At 41.2% G+C, this 27,436-nt stretch overlaps 1 protein-coding gene across 1 annotated transcript in view; it reads left to right on the forward strand.

Annotated features, from left to right (window-relative positions):
• ergic1 (endoplasmic reticulum-golgi intermediate compartment 1) overlaps positions 1–27,045 on the forward strand; it is a 102,380-nt gene extending 75,335 nt beyond the window's left edge. Inside the window, exons 7-11 of the mRNA XM_070878447.1 lie at positions 6,100–6,160; positions 9,343–9,443; positions 10,193–10,315; positions 22,495–22,609; positions 24,650–27,045. Coding sequence (XP_070734548.1) covers positions 6,100–6,160; positions 9,343–9,443; positions 10,193–10,315; positions 22,495–22,602 — 393 coding nt within the window. The 3' untranslated portion in view covers positions 22,603–22,609; positions 24,650–27,045. The remainder of the gene's footprint in view (positions 1–6,099; positions 6,161–9,342; positions 9,444–10,192; positions 10,316–22,494; positions 22,610–24,649) is intronic.
• Positions 27,046–27,436: the final 391 nt, after the last annotated feature.

Here is a 27,436-nt window from a genome sequence, read left to right on the forward strand (position 1 = left end):
CTTCCCTCTAAATTTCTTGTTTATACTGAGTGGGCCACGAACTCCTTTGAGGGTGACCTTTTGTCAGTGGGCAAATTGTACTACAACAACAACAACTTTTACTACAGCACCTTTTATTACAACAGCATCCACTTTTGCAACAACTGCTTTTAGAACAACAGCAACCACAGAAAAGCATATATACAGTAATACCATATTGCAATTTGCCACCTGACCGTCTTAAATCATAAGACAATCAGACAAACTCTTAAAAATCATGAAATCACTTGTTCGTTTTTGCTTTTTAAACCTGATTAGTGGCTTTATTTAATCAGCACCAGTAATAGGTCACAGGAGCTCTTACAAAAATGATAATATTGCACCTGAAAATGTTTTACAAAATTTTTGAAAAATTCTTCCAGTTATTCTCATCATGTTTCCCCTCTCGCTTGCCCCACCCGCCCCCCTCGCTCGCCTCAGCCCCACTCTTTTTCCACCCCCCTCACTCCCACCCTTCTCTCTCCCACCCTTCTCTCTCCTCTCTCCTTCCTGTTCACTCCGTCCTCAGCTCTCACTCCCTCCTCCTTTACTCCCTCTCTAATCTAATCTCTCCTCTCTCTCCAACCTTATCTCCCCCGCCCTCTCCCCCCCCCCCCCCCCCCCCCCCCGCCTCCAACCTTATCTCCCCCCCCCCCCCCCCCCCCCGCCACTCTCCAATCGTATCTTCCTCTCTCCAATCTGCACAAGATAAAAGTTCACGTGGTTGGGGGTAATATATTAGCATGGATAAATTGGCTAACTAACAGAAAACAGAGCGTCGGGATAAATGGATAATTTTCCGGTCAGCAAACTAGTGCAGTGCCGCAGGGATCGGTGCTGGGGCCTCAACTACTTACAATCTCTATTAATGACTTGGATGAAGGGACCGAGTGTAATGTTGCCAAGTTTGTTGATGATGCAAAGATGGGTGGGAAAGCAAGTTGTGAGGAGGACACAGATCTGCAAAGGGATATAGACAGGCTAAGTGAGTGGGCAAAAATTTGGCAGATGGAGTATAATGTGGGAAAATGTGAGGTTATGCACTTTGCAGAAAAAAATAGAAAAGCAAATTATATTTTAAATGGAGAAAAATTGCAAGTGTTGCAGTACAGAGGGACCTGGCGGTCCTTGTGCATGAAACACAAAAGGTTAGTATACAGGTACAGCAAGTAATCAGGAAGGCAAATGAAATGTTGGCCTTTATTGCAAGGGGTATAAACTATAATAGCAGAGAAGTCCTGCTTCAACTGTACAGGGTATTGGTGAGGTCACATCTCGAGTACTGCATACAGTTTTGGTCTCCGTATTTAAGGAAGGATATACTTGCATTGGAGGCTGTTCAGATAAGGTTCACTCGGTTGATTCCGGAGATAAGGGGGTTGAATTATGAAGATAGGTTGAGTCTATACTCATTGGGATTCAGAAAAATGAGAGGTGATCTTATCAAAACATATAAGATAATGAGGAGGCTCGACAAGATGGATGCAGAGAGGATATTCCACTCATAGGGGAAACTAAAATTGCGGACATAGTCTTAGAATAAAGGGTCACCCATTTAAAACTGAGATGAGGAGGAATTTCTTCTCTCAAAGGGTTGTAAATCTATGGAATTCTCTGCCCCAGAGAGCTGTGTAGGCTGGGTCATTGAATATATTTAAGGCGGAGATAGACAGATTTTTGAGCGACAAGGGAGTCAAGGGTTATGGGGAACGGCAGGAAAGTGGAGCTGAGTCCATGATCAGATCAGCCATGATCCTATTAATGGCAGAGCAGGCTCGTGGGACCGAGTGGCCTACTCCTGCTCCTGTTTCTTATGTGCTTATCCCACCCTCTCTCCAATCTTATCCCCCCCCCCCTCTCCAATCTTACCCCCTCCCCCTCCATTCCTCAGGTTCAGGCCTGTAGCGGGTTCCAGTGCAGAAGCGCTATTTATAACCGTATCACCATTCGCAAGGACTCCCAGCACAGTATCGGCCATCGGCAACAGTTAATTCTCAGTGGCTAAGGGCCCTGGTTTGTAGTAGCTTCCAGTGCAATTGCTATTTGGAATACACATTTGAGCTTTATGCAGGTTGAAAGTGTTTGGAGTAAACTCTATCCGCTGTCACCTCATTGGAACAACCTCTCCCACCACTGACAGAACGTTTCTGTCATCTCAAGTTCACTTGCCATCTATTACATTAGCATTGGTGCCCTTGAAACTATCTCGCCTTGGTCCTCAGAATCCCACCACAATCAGCCCCAACATCAGCAGCACCAGGCACACCAGCATCACCAACAACAACACCAGCCTTCTCCTCAATCAACTGATGCTGCACAGGACAGAGGGCATCAGCACCTGACCACATTGCTGCCCGGGAGGCCAGGGATGGCCTCACCATGGTCAGATTTACTTCAGTTGATGCTGTAGGCCCTGGCTGCTACATATGATGTACCAGGCTGGCACCACCAGCAGCATAAAGCATCCCCACAATGCCCAAGCCATTCCTTTCACACTCATTACCATTGCGGCGGGGGGGGGGCTACCATTATGTCTCACCATTCACTGCAACTCACTAAACCACTTCCAAAGGTGTACACACATCTGTCCAAGAAGGCAAAGTGTTGAAAACAAAAATGTCAATTGTTTGACAAAACATTAACACAAACTTTACATGAACATTGGCTAAAAGACCCAAGTGCCTACACTGGTGTGTTGTTAGTTGGTATGATTGGATTGGGATGAGGATGAGTGTGAGGTGGCGAGTGATCATCATCATAGGCCGTCCCTCGGAACCGAAGAAGACTTGCTCCCACTCCCAAAGTGAGTTCTTTGATGGCTGAACAGTCTGATACGAGAGCCACAGACCCTGTTACAGGTGGGACAGACATTCATCGGGGGAAGGGGTCGGGAGGGCTGGTTTGCCGCGCGCTCCTTCCGCTGCCTGCGACTGGCCTCTTCATCCTCCTTGCGTCAAGACTCAAAGAGCTCAATGCCCTCCTGGATGGACTTTCTCCACCTCGGGCGTTCTGCGGCCAGGGTCTCCCAGGTGTCAGTAGTGATGTCGCACTTTACCAGCGAGGCTTTGAGGGTGTCCTTATAACGTTTCCGCTGTCCTCCTTTGGCTTGTTTACCATGAAGGAGCTCCGCATAAAGCATTTGTTTAGGGAGTCTCGTATCTGACATGCGTACTATGTGGCCTGCCCAGCGAAGCTGATCGAGTGTGGTCAGTGCTTCAATACTGGGGATGTTAGCCTGGTTGAGGACACTAATGTTGATGGGCCTGTCCTCCCAGGGGATTTGCAGGATCTTGCGGAGACATCGTTGGTGATATATCTTCAGCAACTTGAGGTGCCTTCTGCACATCGTCCATGCCTCAGACCCATACAGGAGGGCGAATATTACTACAGCCTTGTAGACCATGAATTTGGTGGTAGATTTGAGGGCCTGGTCTTCAAACACTCTTTTCCGCAGGCGGCCGACGGCTGCGCTGGCGCATTGGAGGCGATGTTGAATTTCCGCATCAATGTCTGCCTTTGTTGATAAGAGGTTCCCGAGATATGGGAAATGGTCCACGTTGTCAAGGGCCGCGCCGGGGATCTTGATGATTGGAGGGCAGTGCTGTGCGGTGATGACAGGTTGGTGAAGGACGTTTGTCTTACGGATGTTAAGCATAAGGCCCATGCTTTCATATGCCTCAGTGAGTACATTGACTATATACTGGAGTTCAGCCTCTGAATGTGCACAGACGCAGGCATTGTCCGCATATTGCAGCTCAATGACAGAGGTTGGGGTGATCTTGGATCTGGCCTGGAGGCGGCGTAGGTTAAACAGCTTCCCACTGGTTCTGTAGTTTAGTTTCACTCCAGCGGGGAGCTTGTCTATTGTGAGGTGGATCATGGCGGCGAGGAAGATTGAGAAGAGGGTTGGAGCGATAATGCAGCCCTGTTTGACCCCGGTCCGGACTTGGATTGGGTCTGTAATGGATCTGTTGATAAGGACCACGGCCTGCATGTCATTGTGAAGCAGGCAAAGGATGTTGACAAACTTTTGGGGGCATCTGAAACGGAGGAGGACGCTCCATAGACCCTCACGGTTGACAAGTGTCAAAGGCCTTTGTAAGATCGAAAAAGGCCATGTATAAGGGCTGGCATTGCTCCCTGCATTTTTCCTGCAACTGGCACGCTACAAAGATCATGTCTGTTGTACCCCATAGGGGACGAAATCCACATTGTGATTCCGGGAGGAGCTCCTCGGCCACAGGGAGAAGACGATTGAGGAGAACTCGAGCGACAACTTTCCCAGTGGCTGAAAGCAGGGAGATTCCCCTGTAGTTGCCACAGTTGGACTTGTCCCCCTTTTTAAAAATGGTCACAATCATTGCATCTTTGAGATCTCCTGGCATGCTCTCCTCCCTCCAGATGAGAGAGATGAGGTCATGTATCCGCGCCAACAGCGCCTCTCCGCCATATTTTAGCGCCTCAGCAGGGATTCCATCCGCACCCGTGGCCTTGTTATTCTTAAGCTGTTTTATGGCTTTGCCAACCTCGTGCACCGTTGGAGTTTCACTGAGTTGGTGGCGAGTGGCCTGCTGCGGGATGGAATCGAGAACACTCGAGTCAAAGGCAGAGTCTTGATTGAGGAGATCTTCAAAGTGCTCCTTCCAGCAGGCCCTGACAGCCTCGGTGTCCTCGGTTTCCCCGTTCTTGGCCAGGAGTGGAATGGGGCCTTGGGAGTTTGGACCATAGGTGGCCTTGACTGCAATAAAGAATTCTCACATATCGTGACTGTCGGCCAGTTGTTGTATCTCCTGTGCTTTCTCCATCCACCACCTGTTCTTTCGGTCCCGAGTTTTTTGTTGGACCTGAGCTTTGAGCCGTCTGTAATGTTGTTTTGCAGCTCCCGAGTTGGGCTGTTGCTTGAGGCTCAGAAATGCTTTGCGCTTGCGATCTATTAGTTCTTCGATCTCCTGATCATTTTCATCAAACCAGTCCTGAGGTTTTCTGGTTAAGTGACCAACTGTCTCTTCACAAGCACTGGTTATAGTGGCCTGGAGGACAGACCAAGCGCTATGGGGATTCAGCATCTCGGGGTCATTAAGGCACGCCAGATTGGCTGTGAGGCACTGGCTGTATATGGCTCTCTTAGCTGGGTCTCTAAGTGCCCCGGCATTAACTTTTTTGCGGAACTGCTTCTGCTGTCCCCTCTGCTTTGGGGCAATGTTAATGTTGATGATGGATTGGATTAGGCGGTGGTCCGTGAGCGCCTGTCATAGCACGGGTGATGCACACATCCTTGCGATCCCTGGCTCGGATGATGACATAGTCATGCAGGTGCCAGTGTTTGGAGTGAGGGTGTTGCCACGATGCCTTGTATTTGTCTCTCTGGCGGAACAGGGTGTTGGACTGGGATGAGGGTGAGTGTGAAGGGTGGCTAGTGAGATGGGGAAGTGATAATATAGAGAAAAAGAGAGGGATGGGTGGAGGTGCAAGGTAAGTTGGTGTGAATAAGGAGGCATAGGATAGGGAAGGCAGAGTGATGGGGATGTGATAAGTGGCACAGCAGGATGAGGTTGACTGTCTTTGCAGTAACGTTTTGTGATCTGAGATAATTGAAAGGTTTGCGCCACTGCAGCCAGGTCCTCCTGACAACATCCCCACTTGTGCCCTTCTTTGCAATGTGCAACCAAGCTGTGTTGTTCTCTTCCTCCCATTGTGAGGAAAGAGGACCTCCCTGCATTCTGTGACTTCCCCCATAAGCATATGGAGGGAGTCATGGGAGAGCCTGTATGCAGCGTGCACCTGTGTGCAGTGCTTGTCAATGTTTGCAGCAGCTCAATGCTGTAGAACAATGACAGCACAACTGTCAATCAATTTGGCCATGGTCCCTTTAAGGAAACCAGCTGATGACAGCCGGTAAATACACGGCAGTTGTTACTGGAATGGGAACGCTTTTAGTACATGTTAAAATGGCTTAATAAAGGAGAAAATATATCCTGTCAGCTGTCTAACAGGAAATGTAATGTTAGATTAAATATGGGAAAATTATCCTTAAAACCAATACGTTTTTGCATAAAAGTTATTTTTGTTTTATTTCTTCAGGTTATAAGTGTCCAAGGTGCTTTTAATGCCCTAGGTGGAGCAGATAAACTTAGTTCAAATCGTAAGTATTCACACTACCTAACTTTTGCAGATTCTGTTTAGATGCTTTAGTATTAACTTTACTCTTTTAAAAAAAAATTGTACTAAAAGTGTAGCAAGAAAATTATTTTTAAAGGAAATAATTGGGTTGTGATCTAGTTAACAAGTAAACTTGAAACATCTATTGTGTAGTTTGGTGAACTTTCATCATTTGTGAATCATTTAGAAAATTAATTAAAATTCCTTGCCGCTATAATTAGTGTAGCTTTTCAGTAATTCATTCAAAGAGGAGTTTGGCTGCAAATCAGACTTTTAAAATTCTAACAAACTATTATTTATTCCTGGCCAACTTGTCTAAAAAATGGACTTGCTGCCTCTGTAGGGTATCTAGTTTTATTCTGAAAAGGTAACTGAAGGTGTTCAACGACTCAGAGGGGCAAAGAATATCAAAGCAAACCCTGCAGCTTCTGGGAAGGGTTTCATTCCATCAAATATAAAATCAAACCATTAACAAATCATGGAAGCAGAATGTGCAATGTTTTAAACTGTCTGGTTAGATGTGTTGACATTTTTATTTATAATAGTTATAGGTGCAGTATTTAACAAGAACAAAATCTGATTTTGAAGGTTAGGATTGAGCAAACGTTCTATAAATCTCACCAGCATCACAAAGAAGTGTTCTTCCCAACAATTGTCGCACCCCTATGGGGGAGCAGTATCCTTGATTGGAAATGTTTTGGGGTAGGGGGAGAGTTGAAATTGTAATTAACATTTAAGCCAGCTGGGTAAGAATTAGGAGGGGGCTGATTTGTTAACATTATAAACAGACTTTGGAAATACACTAGTATTTAAAAAAAAACATAAAAATCTGTAACAGAAATTATATTTAAATCTCATATGAATGCAAACTTTACTTTGAGAGCACAAAGGGTTAAATGAGCATATAAATATGTATATTGTTTTTATTTAAATCTTTGTTAGCCTTTTGAGCTTTTATAAAAAATATACTTTTAATTTTTGTATTTCAAATTTATTTAACAGAAAGTTGTGTACACAAGTCGCTTTACAAGCTGGATTGGCGCCAACCTAATGTGTCATGATTCCTTAATGTATTTCTTGTGACTCTTAAATATATTGTTTGACAACACAGCCTGCAATTTGTGCTGTATAATTAGAACACAATAACAATATATTTTGCTCCCATGCTGCCTTTCCTAAATGGCTAACTTTAATTAAGACTGTCTATATTTATAAATGCTTTCAGATGGCTTCACCTGTTTCTGTTCCTATAATAGCACTGTTCATTGAATAACGCTATTACTATAAATATTCTCAGATTATTTTTCCTTTTTCAATCTTTCTTTCTCCTTCCCCCACTCCTAAGACCCCATGACCTGCATGTACCCTCCTTCTGCATGAAAGATTCATGCATGAGCCACAGATTCCTGTGTGACTAGGACAGCAAAAGAAGCATGAGATGACAGCAGGGATGCTTTTCGCAGGAAGAAACAGAAAGCTAGTTTTCCCTGGTGTGGGCTGTTCAGCTTCCTTGAAGATAGCACATCCCACTCATACCCTTTGCCAATTTAACCTGGTAGTAGGTTTGTCTAAATCAGGTTATTTGATTTAATAGTTCATTTTCAAACAGTCTAGTCAAATAGGACTAGAAATGGAACCATCTGTGTAGATATTTTAGATTCATAGTAAAGGTTCCCACTGCCTGGTTAATGAGTTGCAGAGTATATAGTCTGTTTGACAAGATCAAATCTCACCAAATGTGGCTGGCAGGCATGCATTGCTTGCAGTTAGTGTAATACTACTTGTACTGCTGTTGAATGTTACTGTGCCACCTGGCTGCTAGGTATTGATGTTTAAAGTTATATTTTCACTAAATTACCATGTTGTTCAACTGTGTCCTAATTGCATCAGTGGTGATTCAGTCTTCCAATCATTTTCTTTAAAAACAAAATGAAGTTAAATTCCATTGTTTGGTTACACTAATTGTAACATGACCGATGATCAGTGAATCACTCATACCATTTACATGAACTGCTGTTGACTATTTGGGCAGGGCAGCTGCAGGGAGGTGTAATAAGGAAATATACTGCTACCTGTGCCTACAGCTATGCACTTTGACAAAATGTTATTTATAATCTTTTCCACAGTGCTAAGGTCTTTGTTGGAGCTGTCAGCATGGTAATGATGACAATTTGCTTAGAGGTTGCTATTCCTTGTCTTTTGGACAAACAATTACATTAAAAAACCCGAAGAGACCGAAATTGCCCCTTTGCGCAGTGCCAGTTAGCATCGCCCGCCGGCACTAACTGCACTAATGAGTTAGTGCGCAGGTGCGGCAACCACATTGCCCCGAGTGGATTTGCCGCCAGGGCTCCACCGGCGAAATGTGTTTGCGCACCCCCCGCGATTAGTGCACGCATGGCGATGACATCATAGCCATGCGCGCCAACCCTTTATTGCCCTGCGCCAATGCCTTTGCACCCTTCGGGGGAACTTGCCCCACGGGACGCGAGGTCAGCTGTGGCACCCCAGCCGCCCTTAAAGGGGAGGTCTTTTCAGTCGGCCTAACAATGGTGGCCTTTGGTGTGGCCGGGCCATCAACAGACAGCCCGACACCCACTCTTGGATGCCAAGGCGCTGGCCTGGCCGACACATTCCCTGGTGGCCCAGTGGACGCCACTAGAGAGGCTGCAGAGTTTGCAGCAGCTGTCCCCTTTAAAGGAAGGGGAGGTACGTTGTGAGGCGCCGCGCTGATGTGCTGAGCACTGCGCTGAGCGTCACGCCCCGCGAACACTTGGTTAGCACAAGTACCATTTTTCTTCTTCAAAGATCCCAGAACCGCGTTAGTGCCTAATCTTCCCGTGCTGGCAATTTAAAAAAAAAAAAAAAAATAATAATAATTTGAATTATGCGCTGCAAACCCAGCGCAGGGCGAATTCGGCCCCTAACATTCTTAATTAACTTTTTAAAGTATAAAGTTGTAAAACCCAAAGTAAGGGGCACAATTTAATTTATGTCAAGAATCAAATAGAGGTTAACATAATTGTTGATCGTTTTGCACCATGAATAACATTTTAAAATAGTTACATATAGGTAACACATTATAATACTAGTAGGATTCCAATTTGAAAAAGTCCTTGCTATATATTGCAATGTAACCATTTGACCATCTTTGCTCTCACACAGCTCTTGCATCACATGACTATGTACTGAAGATAGTTCCCACTGTGTATGAAGATTTAAAAGGAAAACAACGATTTTCCTACCAGTATACAGTGGCACAAAAGGTAAGTTTGCATTGTGACTTTAAGAATGCAAGATTATGCTCCCATATAACTTTAATTAAAATTGATGTAGAATAAATATTGCTCATAAGAGGGGAGTCAAAAGCAACCACCTTGCCATATATTGTTCTATTCGCCATGTTCTTCTTTCTTTTGTCATTAAAATTCATATTCCCCATGACCAGTCTGTTTTTAATACAAAGTGGTACTTATTTACTCAGTGCCTGAATCAGTCCACTCTGGGACTTTCAGGTAATCATCTAGGCTTAAACTTGAGTATACAGTACTGAGGGAGTGCTACATTGTCAGAGGTGCTATCCTTTGAATGAGACATTAAATCTAGTCTCTATCCTCCTGTCTCAAAGGTTCACGCTGACATAAAAGTTTGCGTGGCAGTATTTGAAGAGCGGCAGGCTCTTGCCAACATTCCTTCCTCAACCAATGCCACCTAAACCAGATTCCTTTCCTGTTTATCTCATTGATGTTTATGGGATCTTGCTGTATGGAAAATAGATGCTACATTTGCTTACATGCTGTCAATTTAAATTCAAGTAATTTATTGTATGTGAAGCACCTTTTGAGATCTTTGAGAGGAGTGATATACTGCTAAATAAATGGAAGTTAGTCCTTGACTCTTCTGTATATCAGTGATTGAAATAAATGCAAGAACCTGTTACATGAAAACACTGTTGAACTAAATTTTAATAACCTTTGTCAAAATTTGGTTAATGCTTAGCTTTTGTATATTTCAGGAATATGTGGCATATAGCCACACAGGCCGTATTATCCCTGCCATCTGGTTCCGATATGATCTCAGTCCAATCACTGTAAAATATGTTGAACGGCAACAGCCATTATACAGGTTTATTACAACAGTGAGTAAACATTTGTTAATCATGGTGATATCAATTCATTGTGTTAAGAGCCTGTGCTCCACAGTGCACTATACAGTATGATCACACTATATAGCATAATATATGTAAGCATTTAGTAGGTAGCTGATTTAAAATCCAATATTCTGACTTTTGTTTTTCCAGTGACCTTGGTGTAGATCTTTCTTGATTGTGAAAATCAAATTAATTGCACTTTTCACTTAATGAACCATATTTGTGAAATCATTTTTCCACTATCATTGTTCTAATGTTTATTCTGTGTGTTAGTTATTAATAAACTTGTGGTTTTCCAGTGCAGCATTTAGGGACTTTAAAATGGGGATTTCCTATTACTCAAAGATTCTTGATATGGGTTCTCCTCCTGTCCACGGGATGGATTGCCTTGGAGATTCCCTTACAAATGAAAATAAGCTGCATTGGTAATCTGTGTATACAAAACCACCCTGATTTTTGAGATTTCCCATTGAATACAGTGAACTGGGGATAATAGGATCTGGCTTGCTCAAGAAAACTTAATAAAATTAATATCTTGTTTTTTTTTTAAATTAAAGTCTGTGCAGTGGGTTCTACATTAGCCTCTCATCTTTGGGTTTTGGGTTTAAAACCAGTTTAGAATGATGGAAGAGAAGTATTTATCTGTTGGGTAAAGGGGTTCTAAGTGAAATGAGTTTGGGTAATTAGTTGCTATTGGATTTGGGCCCATAACATAGATTTGTCTCTGAGATTGGCAGTAAATTCGCTCAGAGAGCGCAGGGTGGCAGGTGTGGGGAATTAAAGCATGTCAGACGAGTATAGCAGGAAGTGCCCTGCAGTGGTTAGTTTGAAACTGAGTAGGGAAAGCCTTACTTCACATCTAACTAAGCTGTAGCTGACCTTGTAGTGTTTCATGTGCTGCCGAGTTCTAAAATGCAAAGTGTTCTGTTCCCTAGCGTCAACATTCCTCAATCTGATGAGTACAACATTCACGTTTAATAAGTGTCTGCAAATAGGCAGACAAGGTGACGTGAAATAACGGCCTCCTTACCTAACTATACATTTCACCACCCACCCAAACTGCCACAGTGGTGATGCGTCCCTTATCATCAAGTCACATCTTGATCTCTCCCTATTCTTCTTTTAGCGCCTCAACTTGTTCCACCCATCTCACCTCAACTTTAAGGTTCCCAGTATCTAACCTCCCTCCTCCCCCCCTCCCCAAGCTCCACCCTGACTTTTTGCCCGTGATGTCCTCCCTCCTTTCCTTCCTCAGCGCCTGTTGTGGACGATTCCTCAACATTGGTGATTTCAATCACCATCTCGGCTCTCCTTTCTCATTCTTCTCTGAATTCATTGCCTTCCCTACACACTCGTATTCATGGTCACCCCTCAACCATGCCATCTCCCGTCACCTCTCTACTCCCATGGTCTTGATCACTGATGAGATCATCTCTGACCACTTCCTTGTGTCCATCATCACTCGCATCCCCCTATTTCCAGCCCCACTTACTTCTGCATCTGTCCCTGGGGAAAAAAGACTTCCCTTCCTCCAAGTTAGTTACAACTGCAGTTTCAAACTCCTGCCTAGCCTTTGGCCTTCCATGTACCACAATACTTCTGCGGTTGATTTGCTCAACCACTTTTTTATCTCCATCTTTGATTCCCTTGTCCCATGAAAAAAACCTTTACTCTCTTCCATCCTGGTCATTGCTACTAATATGGCACCCATCTTTGTTCCCTCAAGTCCAAAGGATACAGTGTTGAGCAAATTTGACACATAACTGGTTTAGCCACTTATCACTAACTCTGGCTGGACCACACCAATTTCGGTCCCTCTATCAGTCCCGTTTTAGAAGACATCTGAGCACCTGAAAGCGGCGGCCACGGGTCAGTGTGGAATGGCCGTGGATGGGGCCGTCATTTTGAAAATTGCCCTTCCTCAGATTTGGATTGGGGTAGACGACCGCTGCGCCCGTTTTCCCGCCGCGGCATGCACGCGCCGACCCCTTACCGATTGGTGGGGACCCCTTCCCGAAATTGTCCCTCAGGAAATTGCCCCTTTCCCGGATTTGCTCCGTGGAAGTGGCCCTGCCGCCGGTCGGTGCCCCCACAGCTTTTGCTGTTGGTAGACTCTCTGACCTGGCAGGGAGGTGGCGCTGCCGGCAACGCCATGTTGTGTTTTTTTTTGTTGCAGGTTTGGCCGGGTTGCCAACAGAGAGTCTACCACCCCCTCTTGGGTGCCAGGCCGCTGGCCTGGTTGAAACCCTCCCTGGGTGGCCCAGTGTTTGCCACTAATGTGGTTGCAGTGTTTGCAGCGGCCCTCCCCTTTAACTGAAGGGGAAAGACGCAGTGATGCGCCAGCGCGATGCCGTCATCAGCACGGCACTGATGCCTTGCAGCGTTGGTCACTCTACTCCGCCCCGCTAGTGATAGCCACTCCGCCCAGCCTACACACTGAGGCCACTTCCGCCCCGCTCCAAAAAAAACCCTGAAATGCTGAATTAAACAGTTTGGCTGGTCCATGCATTGGGGCAGCCAGAACACATCAAAAATGGTAGGTGCGAATCGTTTCGGGCAGTGGGCAATTTCGGCCCTTATATCTCTCTGCCTCACGTTCTTCCAAAATCACACACTACTCTAGGATTATCTTGGAAGAGCAAAGATAACTGCCTGCTTCTTTTCTCCAGGCTAACATTGTCCTTAAACCTCTCTTCCATGCCTTCTCCACTCTCACCTTCAAGGAGGAGCTCAAGGACTTCTTTGTCCTTAAGATTGAGACTATTCATTCAACTGCCTCTGCTCCACCCCCACCCCTTTTTCATCAAGCCAAACCTCCCACCAACCTGATCCATGTCTCTCTTGTTTCTCTGTTATATCCCCTCATACTCTTTCTGAGCTCATGTTGTTCATGAGAACGTCGCTCTGTTCCCTTGTCTACATTCCACTGATCTGTGGACTAGCCAACCTCCTTTCCTGGTCCCCATGATAGCAGATATTGTAAATGGTTCCCTCTCCTTGGGTACTATCTCCCTCCCTTTCAAAACAGCCGTCTTGATGCCCGTCTTGAAATTCCACCCTTGGAATTCCACATCCTTGCAAACTATAACGCCATTTTTGACCTCCCTTTTCCATCAAAAGTCCTTGAATGTGTTCTCGTATCCCAAATCTGCGCTGGTCATTTATGAAATTCCCTATTTGAATCTTTTCAATTATAATTCATAAGAACATAAGAAATAGGAGCAGAAGTAGGCCATTTGTCCTTTTGAGCCTGCTCCGCCATTCAATAAGATCATAGCTAATCTTTTACCTCAACTCCACTTCCCTGCACTATCCCCATATCACTTAATTCTCGTAGTTCCCAAAAAATTATCAACCTCATTTTTCTAAATGAGAGAATATAGGACTAGTCTACTCTATCTCTCCTCATAGGACAATCCCCTCATCCCAGGAACCAGTCTAGTGAACCTTTGGTGCACTCCCTCTAAGGCAAGTATGTCTTTTCTTGGGTAAGGAGACTAGAATTGTACACAGTAATCCAGGTGTAGCCTCACCAATGCCCTGTATAATTGTAATAAGACGTCTTTACTCTTATACTCTAATCCCTTTGTAACAAAAGCTAACATACCATTTGCTTTCCTAATTGCTTGCTGTACCTGCATGTTAACTTTCTGTGATTCATGTACAAGGACATCCAGGTCCCTCTGAATGCAAACATTTTCCAGTCTCTCACCATTCAACAAATATTCTGCTTTTTTGGTTTTCCTACCAAAGTGGATAACTTCACACTTCCACACATTGTATTCCATTTGCCATGTTCTTGCCCACTCAGTAAACCTGCCTATATCTCTCGGCAGCCTCTTTGCGGCCCCTCACAACTTACTTTCCCACCTAACTTTGTATCATTAGCAAACTTGGATACGTTACACTCAGTCCCTTCTTCTAAAGTCATTAATTTAGGTTGTAAATAGCTGAGGCCAGGCATTGACCCTTGCAGTACCCCGCTAGTTCGTCTAGAGGTCATGATGTCAACGCCATGTGCGTCTCCCCGATAGCACCCCGGACCCGAAATTGCATTCCGCCCCCTGCAGCGGCACCAGGCAAAAACACCGACGGCTGCAGGAGGCATGCATCGGGGGCGATGCAAAAAGGTGAGGTGGCCGAGGTAAGTCAAAAAAAAAAACTTGCCTTCTCTCCTGCTGGTTTTTTCGCAGGTTCCGGCTTGATTGGGCGGGATCGTGGCGAAGCTATGTTTTTTTTCTCTTTGCAGGGCCTGCAGCGATGGCCCTTCTCTTTAAGGGAGGGAAGGAGACTTTAAACACGGCAGCGCTAAAGCCGAATTTCTTTTAAAGTTTGAAACCATTAGCGCTTGGTGCTAATTTTTCACATTTTAAAAATGAGCGCCCCAAATGGGGTGCTCCTGAATTTCTCCTCCTATTTCTTTACTTACACTGATTTCTATAAATTGCTCATTCTCTCTAGACCCTTGGTTCCCCGTTATTTCCGGAATGTATTTTCTGTCTTCTACCGTGAAGACAGATACAAAGTAATTGTTTAATGTCTCTACTATTTCCTTATTGCGCACTGTAATTTCTCCTGAATCTGCCTCTAATTCTTTTTTCTGTTTCCTTATCAATTTCTTGGTCCTCCTTTGCTGAAATTCAAAATCCTCCCAAAATCTCAGGCATACTGCTCTTTTTGGCAACATTATAAGCCTCTTCCTTTGATCTAATACTATCTTTAACTTCTCTTGTTAGACACTTTTCCTGTGGGTTTTTTGTGCCTTAAATAATGTATATTTGTTGCCAATAATGTATTAATTCTTTCAATGCTAGCCATTGCTAGTCTACTGTCATACCTTTTAATGTAGTTTCCCAATCTACCTTTGCCAAGTCGTTCCTCATACCTACATAGTTTGCTTGGTTTAGATGTACGACCCTAGTTAACTAAATCACTTTCAAACTCAATATAAAAAATCTATCATATTATGGTCGCTCTTCCCAAAAGGCCCCTTTACTACAAGGTTATTAATCAACCCTTTCTTATTGCTCAATGCTAGATCTAAAATAGCCTGTTCCCTTGTAGGTTCCTCAACATACTGATCTAGTAAACTATTTTGTATGCATTCCATGAACTCGTCCGCTACACTATTATTGCAAATTTGGTTTCCCCAATCTATTTGTAGATTAAAGTCCTCCATGATTGCTGTATTACCCTCTAATTTCCTGATTTATATTCTGCCCTACATTACAACTGTTGTTTGGGGGCCTATAAACTACTCCCACCATTGTTTTCTGTCCCTTGCTGTTTCTCAGCTCCACCCAAACTGATTCTACTACTTGATTTTCCGAGCTAAGATCGTTTATCTTGATTGTCTTTATCCCTTTTACCCCCTCCTCCTTTTTCATTTTGCCTATCTCTTCTAAAAGTTAACTATCCTGGAATATTTATTTCCTAATCTTGGTTACTTTGCCTCCGTAATGGCTATTAGATCAAACTTATTAATTCCTATCTGTGCTATTAATTCATTGATTTTGTTGTGAATGCTTCGCCATTCAGATATAGTGCCTTTAGCGTTGACTTTTTTTCTATTTTTCCCTGATGTCACCTTAGTCACTGATGTCCTATTATCTTACTCTCTCTGTCTCATCCTGACCCCCTCTGCTTATTTTTACCCAAAGCTTTGCTCTAGAGCCTTGACCTTTCTCTTGCTGTTTTTAAATTTACTCTTTCTTGAATCCTCCAACCCCATCCCTGCTACAGCACCAAAATTACCTGAACCAAAGTAACAAATTACATCAGTATGACTGTGACCATTGTGAACTATCTTTTCTCATCATCGTTGCCCAGTCAATATCTCTCCTATTGCCTTGCAAGGTGGAATGACTTTTGTTTTGTTACGTTCTTAGCTATTCGATCATAGCCAGAGAATTTCCAACAATAGAGTTTCTTCTTGCCTACATGCCATTACCTCCTGGAGTAGTCCAGTGATCTATTGTTGGTCCCCACTCCTCTTCCTCATCTACATGATGCCTATTGGCAACATCATCTGTAACCGTGGGGTCAGCTTTCACATGTACACCAATGGCACCCATCTCTACCTCTCCACCACCTCTATATACGCATCCACTTCCTCTGTGCCATCAGACTGCTTGTCCGACATCCAGTTTTGGATGAGCTACAATTTCCTCCAGCTAAGGTGGTAAGACTGAAGCATTGTCTTTGGCCCCCGCTACAAGCTCCGCAGCCTTGCCAATGATCACATCTCCTTGGGCACTGTCTCAGGCTCAATCAACATATTCGCCACCTCAGTGTCCTGTTCAAAATAAACTGAGTTTCTGACCTCGTCAACAACAACAACTTGCGTTTATATAGCACCTTTAACGTAGTAAAATGTCCCAAGGCATTTCCCAGGAGCTTGATCAAACAAAATTTGACACCGAACCACATAAGGAGATATTAAAGACAGGTGACCAAAAGCTTGGTCAGAGAGGTAGGTTTTAAGGGAGCGCCTTACAGGAGGAGAGAGAGGTATATTTGCAATCTTTTCAAGCCCTACAAATCCCCCTCCACTGTTCTGACATTGGTTTATTGTACAACCCTCCCCCCACCCCCCCCCCCACCCTTTTGCCCCACTCTTGAACTACTGTTGTGTGAGCGTACAGTTGCCTAGTTCCCATGCATTGGAATTCTCTGCATAAACCCCTCTACCTCTCTGCCTGCCTCTCCTCCCTTACAACCCACTTGTTTAACCAATCGATTGGTCAACCTCCCTAATATCTCCTTTGGGTTGGTGCTTTTTAAAAATTACGCTCTTGTTAAGCATCTTGGTATGTTTGACTATGTTAAAGGTGCTATATAAATGCAAGTTTTTGTTGATGATGATGAAGGAAGCGATGACTGAAATGTAGATTCATGCCCTTGACCCGTTACTTGGCCAGGCACTTCTCTTGCTCTTCCTTGTGCACTCTGTCTTTATCACATGAGAGAAAATATCATCAGAGTTTATTTGAATTTAGATTGTATAATATAGATTTTTCTTTTGTTAACCTCAGACACTCCACGCGTATATTAAACCGACAGTGGACCATGTTATATCATATTCTTCAGTATAGTTAATTAGCACATTCTGTCCCCATGGGATTAGCCATATGCACAAACTAAAGATTACTGCACAATTCTTTGTAATAGCAATTAGTAGATTTTAAGTGGACTATTATCGTCTATCTAGAAATCTTCAATCCAGTGCCTTCGAATCCAGTGAAGATTCTTTTCATTGCACCTACTGCTAAACTTCAAATTGTAGGTTGAACATGAAGAAAATATTATTCTGCCAATGTAAAATATACCCATTTGTTTGTATTGCGACATCCACAAGTGGACTCCGAGCTGATGAAGTATGTTTCATATCTGCTTCAGCATGAATTTTATTACCAACTTTAAACAAGAAGTATGGTTTGATCAAGAGTTTTGGTGATTCTGTAACTTGCCTGTGTTTCCTTCAGTTGTTAAGCTTTCTTCCAATTATGATGTGATTATGCTATTTCAAAAAATGAAATTGAGTAGCCTAGTCTCAATCCTATAGAGCTACATTTTCTACACTTTTAATTTTGTTACATGAGTATTGTCTGCTTATTACCTACGTAGTAGTGTACATAAGCAGATTCTGGAGGATTAGGAAGTACTTTGGTGGAAACCTGACGATCAAAACCTCTAGTTAAAAGAACAGTGTGTTTAACTCAAAGATTCTGTGCCTTAGTCCCTGTGAAGCTATTAATTGTAAAATACTGAAATTATTTTTTTTTTAAATCTTAGGATGAGCAATTTCCAAATCCAACCTTTTGTACCTTCCTTTACCCCGTTTCTTGGTTCTATTTAGTTAGACGTGCAATAGCCACATTATTGCATTATTGTACTGTGTGCTGGTTGAGAAACCAGATAGAATTACTAATATTGCAGAAAGGGGGGGAGGGGACATGCTGCAGATTTCCAGGAGCATAGAGCTACAGTCTGCATACTTCACCCACGTTTTAAATAACAGCTGTTTAGTGGAGCAGTAGCACTACACCACTTGGCGCTGAAGTGCTCTTTGGAAAAACTACATTTTCAACAGCTCTCTCTGTTATTCCAGTTCAAGTCTATTGTCAACCTATAGATCCTTTCAAAGTAAACAACTTCAGATAAAGCCTACATAATGTCTCTTACTTGCCTCATGGACATTTAAGTTCTTGAAGCTGGTCAATTTCAAGAATGTATGGGTCATCTGCTTGTGCTGTTCACTTCACTTCTCCACTCGGGGTTCATTCAAATGACCAAGCTGGAACTTTAAGAGGAGGAACAGAGATTAAAATACATGGATATTGTGACTGACCACTGCAAGAGATTCCAAAAACGGAGGTTCATAAAACTTAATAAGAATAATTGTATCCAAGGGTGTGACCAATATTTCTGATATATCTGATGAAGCTTTAGGAAATTTATAATTCTGATTTTAATCCTGCTTTTAGTCTAAATTTGAGAATGGAGACTCCTTTTAAAGTGTTGTACTTCTGACTGTGAGACTATAATCGAAGGGCATAATTCTTATAGGCCAAATTCAGAGACGACTAGTGTTAATCCTGAGGACTTACATCATTGTTGCTATGGCAGTATGTGAATCATCTTGGTTCACTGAAAGCTACCCAGGGCTGTTTCTAGGGAGATTATCTGCTGGTTGGCAGATGGTGCATTGTTTATGGAGCAAGCATTTAAGATGCAGCTTTCACACCTACGCAGCAAATACGTATTCATCAAATAGTCTAGATCGCAATTTTAATTTCATAAATTGTCAAAATGTGAACTTGTAAATGTCCATATATTTGTGATATTTGAAAAATAATGCATATTAGTCTGAACCTTGTGACCTTACTTACCCTAACTGTTGTTAAAATGTAGTGAAGATTAATAGTGGTATAAAAAGCTACCAGATCCTCTCTGATAGTATTATATTCAAACCAGTTATATCCTGATATATAATAGTCTGTCCACTTTCATTAATGTAACCCTTAGGAGGTTTGGTAACTGTATCCTAATTTAATATAATTTTCATCTGGAAAAAAAGTTAAGTTCCAGCAGCTCCCAGTCAGAGTGAAAGTTATAATTTAAGAGTCACGGGGAGTATTTTCATTTTTGGAGGGGCTAGAAAACTGGTGGTAGAGGATAGGCCATCCATTACACATATTGCATTGTCTTCAGTGGAAAAGAAATTCGGATTGGGTGTATCCAAAATGCCTTGTAGCATAACAGTTTGTAAGAATAAAGAGCAGTTATTGAATTAAATCAGAAAATGCTGGACACTTGCAGCAGGTCAGTCAGCAGCTGTGGAGACAACGTGCCAGTTCTAATGCAAATGGCATAGATAAATTTAAGGGGCAACTAGATAAGCACATGAGGGAGAAAGGAATAGAAGGTTGTGCTGATAACGTTAGATGCAGTAGGGTGGAAGGCACTTGTGTGGAGCATAAACACCGGCACAGACCAGTTGGGCTGAATGGCCTATTTTTGTGCTGTAATTTCTATGTAATTCTATGTATAAACGATTGTCAGTCTGCTACCACACATTTTCCACTCCCACCGAATGTGAAAATTGCCCTCATATACTCTAAAGCGGGATTAAAAATCTCAAACAGGCTCAGCCTTCCTCACATGGGTACAAACAATTCATCTGCAGATTCATTTTGGGATCCATACCAACGTTCTGGTACTACAATCCTTAACTGTCACCTTTACTTTTATCTCCTAGATGGTGAATGTATAGAACAGAGTGCCTGGTTTGGCAGTTAGTGTGAACAAATTTAAGGGAGAATGAGATAAATATTTGGTGATCGAAGAGTATTGGTTTTTAGGACTGGTCACGTAGATCACAGTGAATTTCCACTGGTTCACCGCCCGGTTTCTCGGCGGTATTGGCCGTTTTGGGCGAGAACCGGGTCAGCGAAAAATTCCCCAGCTGAGTTCCGCCGGCGGTTTCGAGGTACCGCTGGTGAGCGGACTGCCGGCGTACACAGTCTACAGATCGCCCTGGTGCAATTTTTGGCTCAGCAGTGACCCGTAGGTAAGTATAAAAAATAAATCGCCCACGAGAATCAGCAGAGCTGGGCGGTAGGCAAGTAATACTGCAAGAAAAAGCTAAGTAATTGGTTTTTAACTAATTATTTTAAAATTCTCTTGGAGTGATTTAAGTGAAAAGGATCCTGAGTGGTTTTATGATTTTTTTTTTATTTTGTTATTTTGAAAAAATATTTTTTGTGTCTTTCTCCTCCTCGGCCCAACCCGCAGCCTCGGTGTTAAAGAAAATGGGCGATAATTAATAAACTTAAGAACTGCCCAATCGGCCCAAGATTCCACTTTTTTGCCGAGAATCGAGGTGCAACGCTCATTTCTTTTGCTGGGCGGACTTTTTTCTTTTTTGAGGGGAATTTTTCGCCGGCGATAATGTTGGGAATCTTAGCTGTCTTTTGGGCAGCAATCAGGTGCTGGCGGATTGTTTGCAAATTCTAGCCGAGAGTCTTTTCTGCTGCTGTACTATCCTATATTCCTATTAATCATGAAAAGCTGCCGTGAAATTTTATTTCCCTTCTAAGTAAAAAAAAACCAGACGGACTAGCTCAGGATCTCTGGAATTGCTGATGATGTAATGGTTGAATTATTTGCCTTAATTTTTGGCTCATGCACCATTGATAACTGAAACATGCCCTAATTTTACAATATTATTCTACCCCAATTTTGTCTAGATTTATTACTGGAATATTAACCCTATATAGGTACTACTAAAAATTGATTTGACTAAAAATAGTTTAAAAACTTTTACTTGCTCTTCCTTTCTCCATTCTTTTCTTTTTTCAATTCTCTTCTGGGACTCCTTCGACTTTCACTTTAGGCATCGAATGAGATTGAAGTGATGTTTTAGCTGTTGTTTGCTGTTAATAGCTGTCTTGCAACTGGCTTAGAAGAGAGTTTTGGTATAATTATTGATGTAAAGCCAGACTCAGATTCAAGGGATTAATTCCCAAAGATCCAGCATCTTTTTATATTTGACCAAGAAACAAAGGCTGGAACCACTGGGACAAAGGGGGAATTAGGTATTTTACTGAGTTCTCCGGAAAGGTATTGAACCAGCCATCAAAACGGTTATCCGTATCAGTTTGAGTAATGGGACATTGCTTACTCATTTCAAAACTTTGTGATAGTTTGACATGTAATGTCGGAGTGCCTTCATTCATGTGAACCAAGGCTTTCCTGCCCACACAATCTGCACATACACTGATTGGATCTAGTAAGGATGTCAGGCAGGCAAAGTGAATATTCTCTCTTTAAGCTTGGCATACTAGATGTGGAGAAATTACTGGTCAGAAGTGTATTTAGCCCATCAATGGGGACAGTATGGCATTCTTAGTTATTTTCTATGTTAGAAGGAATGTTATGAAGTAGGACAGAATTCACTAAACTTTGTCTCTTGTTTCATGCATTCTTTGCAAAATAAGTCCGCCTCTGCTCATAATTGGCTTTGTCTCGCTGAAATGTTTTATCAGTCGGTCTTTCAGAAGATAGGTGAAATGCGCACAGTGGCACATCTGAGATTATAGTATCCAATTGTTATTATGGGGGTTTCATTGTTGCGACCCCAAGTCATGCTATTGTAGGACAAGATATTGGGCAGTAATCCCTGATCACATAGGATGTGGGATTAGTTTACAGAAGAGACTGATGATACTGAACCCTGAGAATGTCTAGCACTCACCCGAACTTTGCTTGCACATTTTAATTTTTTGGAAGGAACGGGCGAAACCCAGATTTATTATTCTATGCTAAATGACGAGATTTATACCTGGCATGAAGATTTTTATCTGATAATGATTTAAGTTTGTAGAGTACATTTAATTGTTCAAATTAATGCATGGGACAGTTTTGAATTGGGAGATATGAATTCTTTTGTAAAATAATGTTCGATTATAAATGTACAAATTCACTTCATCTTAGAAAACTAGTTTTGATAGGGGAAAGACATGTTATTTTGCAAGTCTTGTTTGGAATAAATGCTTCAGATGATTTTTTCCCCCCCAAAATTAATCACGTATGCAAAAGTTGTGCTTAGAAATTGTGGTATTTGAATTGCAAATTTGATTCATTTTATCATTTTTAACTCCCAGATCTGCGCAATCATTGGAGGAACATTTACAGTTGCTGGGATCATAGACTCTTGCATTTTTACGGCATCTGAAGCCTGGAAGAAGATTCAACTGGGCAAAATACATTAGCAGTAATGTATGCAATTACTAAGACAGTCCAGTTTGCCAATAACTGGCTTAAAATAAATTCAGATAATTTTTATTTATGCCAGACTACCAGCCAAGGCTATTCAAAGTTACAGCTAGATCTTTAGCAAATCTGTTTCATTCTGTGATCATTATGAAATACAATTTGTTGGATACGAGGTTTGAATATCTAAATTGCGAATATTTTTGAATGAAAAAAGATAACTTCTGCACTTCTGTCTTTACTATATTCTGAAGTAAATTGGTGACCATGTTGAAGAAAAAGTATAAAGCTGAAAGAGTTGTTTGAGGAACAAAGAGTTTGCCTTTTCTGGCCATGATCAAGAATATAAGCCAAACAGAAACACTGGACAATGAAAAAATGTCTGATTTTTACATTTTTATGCTACTTTGATTAAAGTTGGTGTATTTAGAAGTTTTCCTAGTTTCTTTTAATAAAGCTCAACATATTACTAAAAAATCAAAATCCAAATTGATGTATTATATTATACAAAAATAGCATCAGTTGACTATATCTTTAGCTTTCTGATTACCTCATGCCAAGAGAAAGGAACGATACCAAAATGATCGGTTGTAAAGGTGGAGTTAAGAAATTGCTCATTCCTGATCCATGTGTGAAAATATAACATTTGTATTGAGGAACAGATGAGGAACAGAAGTTTAATATGCAGTTTATTGCCTTGCTCTGTGCAGATATGACAAACACTATTCCATATAAATTGTGACTACTTATGAGGGCTATAATCAGTGCTTAAAGTTGGAAAATGATGATCTATATTTATATTAGTGTGCCATTTTGGCTGTAGTTACTCACCAGTACTTCAACACATTGAATCTGTTTGAAAGTTCCTTGGATTCAAACAATCTCTCTGGTGGAATTTTAGGTAAAAGTCAAGCAGTTACTTGCCTTATTCTGTTTGTCTGAAGTGAATCTGTAAACAGGAATAAAAGCTGTTTTCCTTGTATGGTTGGTGAAAATGCAATGACATTAAATTCCAGCATGCAACTGTAAATAATTATAAGATATGAAAGCATTCTATTTCAGTTGCTAAAAATTCAGTAGGTACTTGGATAATAGAAAACCAGTTATCGTGTGATAAAGCTGAGGAAAATAGTCTGGGAGATATTTTCAAAATTGTACATTGTAGAGTGAAAATGGATGAGCAGTGATATTTAAATGTTTTTCTCCAATGCACACATGCCAAATATCTTGAATAAAGGTATGGTTTATTTCTCTAAATATATTTTTAAAATATATAATGAAGTGATTTTAAAAAACATTCAGTCCTCCAGGATCGTGAAGAAGCTAATATGATTTAATAAATCTTGTTGGATGAAAATTTAAGTAGGTTAATGTAGGGAAAAAAAAAGTCCAATATTTTACAACTTCTGTTCTGCTGCTGCAATCCCTGCAAAGTAGGTGTAATATCACTTTGTTCCACTTTTTTTTCTAGGTTGTACGTTTTGTAGACTTCTTAAAAAAGGACAATTTTTTTTTTTGTTGACTAAATTAGGTCTGTCAAAAAAATTTGGAATTTAAAAATAAATAAAACCGATGTACTAAACAGGGATTTGGATGTTACTTGACCATCCAAAATGTTCCATATAGTTCATTACTTCAGGGAGGTTCATTTGCTTAAGTTGTACAATGTTTGAATACTGTTTATGAAAGTTAGCACAGGAACTAGCTGGTTACATTTTGGAAGATTATGTAGTTTCACTTTTTAAAAAAAACAATTATTTTTATATTGTCATGGTGATGCCATTTGTTACAGCTCATATCTATTCTGCACTGCTGCAATAACTGTACCATCTGATAGCTTACTGAAACCATGAAATGCAGCCGCAACAATGCCAAATTATATTTTTAATAATGAATGGGCTTAAAACAAATGTGGTACAATTTACTTGTTTTAGACGTGACCATAACATTTCTATACATCTGACATTATTTCTCAGCCATTTGGATTGAAAAGTGTTACATTATGTCATGTTAACTGTGTTGAATGCATATCTGTTTTTTTTTCAGTTGACATATACAATGTTTGCGACACTAAAAGAGACTGAAAATAAAATACAGCACCATCTTAACGACGTCTGAATTCTGCAGAAATTCCAGTTTGAATTGATGATGCTGAAAAACTACATATAATGCTATTCCTATTTTATTTCTGACTAAAAATATTTTAACCATGGCATTCAGTAAATGGGTAAATTGGGGGAGAAGCAATGCAAATAGAATAAGGCACAGATATTAGGGAACTTCACGATCTTCCCAAGTGCATCCAGGCACTTCTTTACTTCAGGAAAGTTCATTTGTTTAATTCCTGCAATGTTTGAACACTGTTTATGCAAATTAGTACACAAAACTGGTTACATTTGGAAGATAGTGTAGTTCTAGTTTTAAAAAAATCGTTATATTGCTCTAATTTAACATGGAAATATATCATGGTTTGTAAATCTTTAGTCAGGAATGAGGTAGGATTGTTTGTCATGTAAGTCCAGGACTAGATCTTTTGTTTGCCCTATAAAATGTCAAAGAGCAAAACACAATCAGTATTGAAATCTCTGGCTCAAGAAATTGCCGTAGTAACCTTGGAAATTGGCACTGAAGTTCCTGTGCAAATATTAACAGTAGATTCTGCCTGCAACTTTATTGTATATGATTCCTGTGGAATGTGTGGAACCAGTTGTACTTTTTGGCTGCTGAGTAAATTGTCAACTAAATGTAAATGTATTGAGTTCATCAAAAATGGGGAAATGGTGGTTTATTTCTAAAACAGTGAATAGATACTTTCTGGCAGGTGTAGAGAATACAGGGGCACAAATTTATAGCATTGACAATCAAAGCTGTTAATTCGACAAAATTAACAACCACTAATCCTGTAGGATGCAACTTTGAAATGAATCTTTTAGTAGAAATTGGAGGACAACACAAGAGACCAACAAATTTTAACCAGTTTTTTTTATGATTCTGCTAAATATTTGCTACTTCCATAAATTAAAATGTTTTCAAGAATTACCAAAACATAGTTTGATTGCCATTTGAATAAAAACAATAAGTAGTGCTTAAATAATTTGAAGTATTCTGCAAACCCTTGTGGGTTTAGAAATGCTGTAAATTGTTCAGAAATTAATGCAGAGGATAGTTTAGAGACCAAGTGAAAGTCACTGTCAGGCATGAGTGTATTAGAATGTACCGATGCATGACTGAATATTTTTTTATTTCCAGTGTGAAAAATGTATAGTGTTACTGAAAATGTGCATAAGTAGAACTAAATCTGGTCCTTGTTATGCACAATTGAATTCAAGAGACAAGATATTTAAGCAGAACCAGGATGCCTGTCTGAGCCCTGTTTCTGATTATCTCTTTCTGCAAGCCACCAGGGGGATTTTATTTTGCATTACATCCTACCTGAAGGAATGATTTGTCTTGTGCATGTTTATTTTTCTTTCTTTAGTCTGTTAGAGTTTAGTTGGATTACTTGGAGGACGATACTCAGCCAAATAATTTAACAATGTGTGCCATACACAGTGCTGATGTTTGATTATTTCTTTGTAGCCCTTTGATGTATTGTGAGCCTGTCCAATAATCTCTCAGAAGAAACTGAGGGAGAGCTGTTCTTTTTAAGAGACTTTTGCCCTTGCATCACATGACTTGTGCTTCCCAAACTCTCTGTGTGGTTCTCATTATGTAGTCTATCTTTTTTGTCATCAATGCCATCCTTTACATTTGTAATGTTTTTAAAAGTGAAAAACGTTTTCCTTTGTGATGGTGCTTCATTTTTGGAGGGCCTCTGAGCTTGAATTATTTTTGGTATATTTAACTTTGTATTTTCATACATTTCAATATCTACCACACCCTTCAAAATGTACATTAGCTGAAAGGAGGACTTTGGTTTTCCAGATCAACGTGAATTAGTGGTGTGCTGAGAAGCAGTTGATATAATAGCATTCAAGACAACATCTGAATTCAGAAAGGAATTAGTTGCTCCTTTTTCTCTGAACCAAATGTCCCTCAGAAAGACCAGGGAGCCAGGCTTGCTCTAATTGTTTGTTATCAACTAAGCAAAGATTGCTATGATATTCTCCTTCCTGGTTATTTGCCTCCACCACAGAGATCTGATCTCTGTAAGCCACATCTTTGAATTTCCATTCATAATTTTACTAAATCTAGTCAAATAAAACCAAAAATAGGCCACTCCCATTAGGGAGGTTGTGTGTTGCAAGGAAAAGTCCTTTTAAAGGTTCAGGCATTCTCCTGTGCTATTCCTGAGTGATTGCCTGACTTGCCCATGGTAAGAATGAGGAACAATATACGTAAAGGCTACCAGATCCAATTTTGCAAATGTATAATTAATTCAGTATGTAAGTGAAATGCAGTAAATAAAACTTGAACTATTCAGTTATGTTGAAAGTTTTTCATATTGTTTGGTTGTCTTAATCCTTTCCAGCCAAGAAATATTTTATGGTCTTTTCCTCTTTTTGGTTTTCTTAAGTCTCCCTGTATCATTTCTGGTTAAGCAGGCAGCCAGGTGGCTGGCTCCCAGCACTTTGCTAACAGAAATCAAACACAGCACCAAGTGCGAGTGGGAATGTAATTGTCTCTCTGTGGGGAGCGGGGGGCGCGGGGGTGGGAGCGATGGAGGGGATTGGGGGGGCAGTCTTCAATTAGTGACTTTCACCATCAGCATGTAGGGAGCTTCTGATTGATTTAGCAAGCCTTAGTGATGTCTCGCAACTGCATTAGATGCCATTCCAGTGAAATATTTAAAGGGCAGATAGATCTGACAATCCAGTGATTAATTTCTGGGAT

This window comes from Pristiophorus japonicus, chromosome 4, assembly GCF_044704955.1.
Source record: "Pristiophorus japonicus isolate sPriJap1 chromosome 4, sPriJap1.hap1, whole genome shotgun sequence".
NCBI classification, from domain to species: Eukaryota; Metazoa; Chordata; class Chondrichthyes; family Pristiophoridae; genus Pristiophorus; species Pristiophorus japonicus.